The sequence below is a fragment of the Asparagus officinalis genome, chromosome 7 (assembly GCF_001876935.1).
Source record: "Asparagus officinalis chromosome 7, Aspof.V1, whole genome shotgun sequence".
Lineage (NCBI taxonomy): Eukaryota > Viridiplantae > Streptophyta > Magnoliopsida > Asparagales > Asparagaceae > Asparagus > Asparagus officinalis.
This window is the reverse complement of record NC_033800.1, coordinates 4,051,520-4,057,263: the sequence shown is the minus strand read 5'-3', so window position 1 is coordinate 4,057,263 and position 5,744 is coordinate 4,051,520. Positions and strand designations below refer to the sequence as shown.

The 5,744-nt window shown below is 38.2% G+C and overlaps 1 protein-coding gene across 1 annotated transcript in view; it reads left to right on the top strand.

Moving 5' to 3' along the window:
- The window catches only part of LOC109849613 (hsp70 nucleotide exchange factor fes1-like), a 5,656-nt gene continuing 418 nt past the window's right edge, over nt 507-5,744 (top strand). Inside the window, exons 1-6 of the mRNA XM_020419471.1 lie at nt 507-698; nt 802-944; nt 2,836-2,886; nt 4,710-4,931; nt 5,022-5,124; nt 5,493-5,744. The exon at nt 5,493-5,744 is cut by the window's right edge and continues 418 nt beyond it. Coding sequence (XP_020275060.1) covers nt 613-698; nt 802-944; nt 2,836-2,886; nt 4,710-4,931; nt 5,022-5,124; nt 5,493-5,744 — 857 coding nt within the window. The 5' untranslated portion in view covers nt 507-612. The remainder of the gene's footprint in view (nt 699-801; nt 945-2,835; nt 2,887-4,709; nt 4,932-5,021; nt 5,125-5,492) is intronic.

Genomic DNA, 5,744 nt, shown 5'->3' with positions numbered 1-5,744 from the left:
AGCAGCTGTAGTGGTGGAAACCATCTCCTGGGTTGTCTCAACTGGGGCTGTTGGAGCTGGCGCGCTCTCAGTTACGGCGCGAATGCTCCGAATCTGGGGGTTTCTGCTCAGTTTGTGGGTTGGTCGAAGGAGAGAGGTTGAGAGTTTGGGGAGAGATTTTGGAGGAGGAATGAGGAGGAGAGATTGTGATATTGCTGCTGTTGATGTCGCCATTAGCGAGGAGGAAGAAGAAGATGATGATGATGGGGAGTTTTCGATGGAGGAGGGATGATGATTGGATGAGCAAATGCTCGGCTGGCTCTTTGTGAATGGGCCTAACTTGTTATTTGGGCCTACAAGCGGCCCATTTGCATGAGTTTCGGTGAGTGGCCCATCTTCGCTGTTTAGCGACTTAATTACGGCCAATGGGCTAAAAAACCTATTCGAGATAGTTCTGGAAATCTCCGGTCCAGCGCTTTCTCTTCTCGCCGGCAAAATACCGAATCTATAAATAAACCCTGGCCTTCTAAAAATAAAGGGGGGCAAAAAAAAAAAAAATCTCTATTTTAATTTGCATCGCAGTTTTTATCAACTCATTAGTCCACTCAAATTGAACTGAAAAAAAAAAAAAAAATGGCCGGCGACGGAGCGAAGTGGGATGGACTGCTCAAATGGAGCCTCGCCCACTCCGATGGGACCAGCGCGCCTCGAAACCTGAGGTAAAGTCCGGTCTCTAGGGTTTTCGAGGTTTTCTAGGGTTTCGTAGTCCTGTTTTGAACCGGCTAGGGTTTTTTTTGCTGTTTTGGGGGGTTTTTATTTTAGCGAGGAGGATCGGAGGTGGTTCATGGAGGCTATGCAAGCGCAAACTGTTGATGTCGTGCAGAGGATGAAGGAGATCACGCTCGTGATGCGGACCCCGGAGGATGTGCTCGAGTCTCAAGGCATCACTGCTGAAAACATCGAAGGTATTTTTTTTGGGGCAGATTCTTCATGTATATAACTGGATAATATTGCTGGGTGCTTGAAAATTTCCCCCCCCTGGATTGGATGAGGTTTATCGTTTATCTTTGATCGTTGTTTAAGAATGCTACTGCTAATTTCAATCCAACTATCTCTGAAATTGAGCTCTAATCGAACAAACCTAGATTTTTGAATCATCCTGAGCTCTACTTGAACAAATCGAGTAGAAGTTAATATTTACTAAATTTGTTGTCAGTTTTTTGAACCAAGCGCGTAAATTGGAAACGAAAACTTCAACTTTTAGTTAGAAATGAAATTAATATTTCCTCTTCGCAGAACATGAAGTCAATGAAATGTGCTAAAAACTTTGCGGAAAGCTGCTCTGTTACTGGAGAAATAACTTGTGGTCAATATCTGATCATGTCTGATTGATAGTAATTTGTTAGTTTGTGGGAGCAGCAACCGTGGGAACTAAAAGAAAGTACTATTTGTACTCAGCTATGGCTCTTTTGCTGCCTGCATTATCAGTTGTTAATTTTCTTGTGACAAATAGAATTAAGTTTGTGAAGAAGCTATTCTATGGTAATACGACGGATACTACTATGAATACATCTGTGCATTATATTGGTCTCTTATGACTGGGTTAAGCTCTATGTCCTTCTCAGTTGGACAAATGAAGCAGGTCAGAGTGGTGGTGTGGTAGTTATTTTCATAAGAAAATCTATAATGCCATGATTGAATTATATTTATTAATTTTATTTTCTTTGAGAAAAGGCCTGGGCTGCTATATTGCCATTAGTTGAAGAAAATTATTATGAACACATCTGCGCCTTAGAGAGACCTCCTGCCAACTGATTTATGTGCTACTCAGTTGGAAGAAAAGCTACATTGACCTGTCGGGATGTGCTGATTTCTAGCATAATCTTTGTGCTTAGTGATTTCTACTCAAAATATTGTATATCAACCTACAATCTACTTATACAGATTCTGTCTGAGCTATCATTTCAAACCTCTTGAAAGCAGTAATCTCAAGGCTTGGCTAGAATAGCTACCATCTACTGGAAATGCTATTGATGCCTACGTATTGCCCAGTTTTGTAACTGTTCAAACTGAAGTTTGAAGTATCCATTAATATTGATGTATCAGCACATTCCGTAGGACTTTAAGAATCATATGATTTGTATGAGGCACATTTTATAGGGCTTTGAGCATGTCAATCAGATTCAACTGGTATTTATTGATAGGACTGATGGTGGTTGATGATGATAATAGACATAGATGTTTGCTTAAACAACTAATGGATGAGCGGATGAGGAATCTTTGATTTCAACAAATGAAAAATAGTGTTACATGGGGAAACAAAATGTGAAAATAAATCAACGAACAAAGACTTGTGGTTAACTTGATTTATCTCATTCTCATGTATTACTTGCAGTAAGAAACTGCAGAACTACTAAAACACTTGCAGTCAATATAAACAAAGGCAAACCCAAACCATAACAGGTACCAAGATCTCAAACCGCCTTAGATCGGACATTTGTAAAACTATTTAAGTTTCAGTAACTACTTTCTGTTTATTACACCATATAGCTAATCCTTGTCTACCTTACATTTCTAGAGGGACTGTGAATCAACAACGTAAACTTTAGAATTTTCTAAAACCCACATCATCTCAAAATATTAAATATTTACTGGTTAGCGATCTTCTTGACCATTTTACCAAAGTTTTGAAGAGGCTGTGGCTCTGGTGTTACTGAAGTCTTAAATTTTTTTTTTCCAATTGCGGAAGTGTATTTCAGTTATTCTGAATATTGTTTTTCTTAATCTGTTTTGATCCATTTTTTTCTCGCCCTCTTCTCTTGTATGTTGAATTGTTAATGTTGGTTTAATGTGCAGATATGTTGGATGAGCTACAAGAACACGTGGAGTCTATTGACATGGCTAATGGTAAGCCTGATAGTTGCTTCGTTCTTTTCCAATACGCTTGTAGATTGCAGAAACTTTATGATCATCAAATTCTATGATTTTCATTGTCATGTTTAACAGTGACGATCAATCGTGGCTTCCTTCTTCAAATTATGAAATGCCTCTTAGTGTTCATGGAAACGGGTACTGCTTGGGGTGTGGGGGTATGAGACACGACAAATCTGTAGGGTACATGGACACGACTACATACATATATTAAAATTAACAATTTACATGAGATCATTATTGCTTTTCAATTCATGTGTTATTATAATAAAAATTCCTAGTACATATTTAGGTTTATTATATTATATTGACTACTATTACTATAAATTGAAACTGCTTGTTTTTGGACTAGACACTCGATCAAAATGACCTTTTAGATCATAGTTCTGAACTTGGGCATGGGTTGAAGCAAACCTGACCCATGCTTAACGAGTTCAAGAAATGGATATGAAGTGTAGGATATACCTTGGAGAAGTGCATGACAAGTGTTTTAAATTATAACGTTTATTGTATAATTGAGTACATGTATGAACAAATGTGTACATATACCCAATATTATATAATTGAGTACATGTCTGAACAAATGTATACATATACCCAAGGAGTGTCCAAGTTTTAGTATTGGTATGTGTCAGGTACAGGTATGGCTTCATGATAGAAGTACCTAGTTAACATAGAATGTTGCACATTTATAAATGATTAATGCTGCTTTAATTGTTCACATATAATGCTCATACATAAATATGTATTATTCAAATATCTCATGCTTTTGGGCTATAATTTATGCTCACAGAAAATAATTTTCCATTGGGTGTCACCTAGATCTATACTGTGAGAAAGATAGGGGAGGTGTCCGCTTTTATTAGGATTTTTTGACCCAGAAACCTTATCCCTATTGGTAGTAAACTTTATTCATAGTGATCTGTTTTCTGGAATATTATAATGTTAGGGGCTCTTTTGCTAAATAGAATTGCTGGTTCATGAGCAAGTAAGACTGAAAAGTTAACTGTGACCCTAAGTTGCATGGAAACGGTTATGGGTACGGGACACGGCAAATTTGTTGAAGGTAGCATACACGAACACGACTATATATATGTAATGTATATGTATTAAAATTAATAACTTACATATTATGAGAATTAAATTTCCTATAACATTTTTATGTTTCTATATATGTAGTTTATAAATTGGAGAACAACTTGTTTATTAACTAGATAGTAGATATCTGAACAGGCCTTTAAAATCATAGCTACTAATTGGGTATCGGCTGAGACGAATTTGATTGATGCCAAACAATTTTATAGATGTGTAGTGTAGGATATACAACCCATAAGTGTATGATGAGTGTTTTAAATTAAAACGTGTATTTATAATGGAGTGCACATTCATGTAAATGTATGCATATATACCAGAAGTGTCCAAGAAGTTTGGCTGCAGGTGCATGTATGGGTATTTGTCAGGTATGGTCATACCGTAACGCCATACGGGTATGGTTGGCTTCAGATATAAGGTACCCAGGTAACACAATGGTGACCTCATCTTTAACAACAACAAAACCATATTCTGATCTTTGGGTATTGGCTAGATCAAATCTTACTTCAGCTCTCTGGGGGGTTACATATGCTAAATTACAGATTGAGAGGATTTTTCAGTCCCTCTCATGTTCCTTTGTTGCTCGTCGCAGGCACATTTAATTATTCTCTATTCAATCTACTTGTAACTCTTAAGTATTATACTTGTGAAAATGTTTCTTTTCTTTTCTTTTTTTTTTTGCTAATTTTTTTTCTTCAATCAAACAGATCTGCACTCAATTGGTGGCTTAGTTCCTCTGCTTGGTTACCTGAAAAACTCCCATGCTTCTGTTCGAGCAAAGGCTGCAGATGTGGTTACTACAATTGTGCAGAATAATCCCCGCAGCCAACAACTTGTAATGGAAGTTAGTGGGCTCGAGCCTCTTTTGTCCAATTTCACTTCTGATCCTGATGTTACTGTGCGAACAAAAGCTCTTGGTGCAATATCATGTAAGTTCTGCCAGTCGCATTTTGTACCTTCTCTATGTTTCGCAAATGCCAGATTATAAATCTGAGTCAATTTCTTATTGACACTTGCAGCATTAATCCGAAACAATAAGCCAGGAATTGCTGCATTTCGTTTGGCTAATGGTTATGCAGCTCTCAGAGAAGCACTGGGATCTGAAAATGCTCGATTTCAAAGGTACTCTCTGTCTTTGAACCATCAAGATTTTATTGCGTTACATGTTCATATCATTTGCTAGCTATAAAGTGTCTGAGATCAATGGCATGAAGTTTCCAGCTAAATTGCACATAACCTCCTCCATCTATATATTCAGTTGCTCTACGCTCCCCTCAATTTATTTACTAACTGTTCGCACTCCTGAATTGCCATTTTTAGAAGGATAGATTGCATGTGACACTCCTCTTTCTTACGAATTGAGGGGGGCTGGGTGCTAGAAAGTGAGTTTGGGGTGGTTTAGTGCAACTGAAGAAATAGATGAGGGCCTTTATGCGCAGTTTACCCTAAGTTTTCAGTTGTTCCAACGACTCCCTTTTTTTATGATACAGAAAGGCTCTCCATCTGATCCAGTACCTACTACGCGAAAACAACTCAGACTGTAGCATTGTCACAGAACTTGGGTTTCCTCGTCTGATGGTTCACTTAGCATCCAGTGAAGACTCGGACGTCCGTGAAGCTGCTCTTGGTGGTCTTCTTGAGCTAGCTAAAGACAGGACAACAGGAGGCAACACTGCACTAGCCGAAGAAGACAAACTGAGGCAAGTTCTCCAGGATCGAATCCAAGGCATCAGCTCAATGCC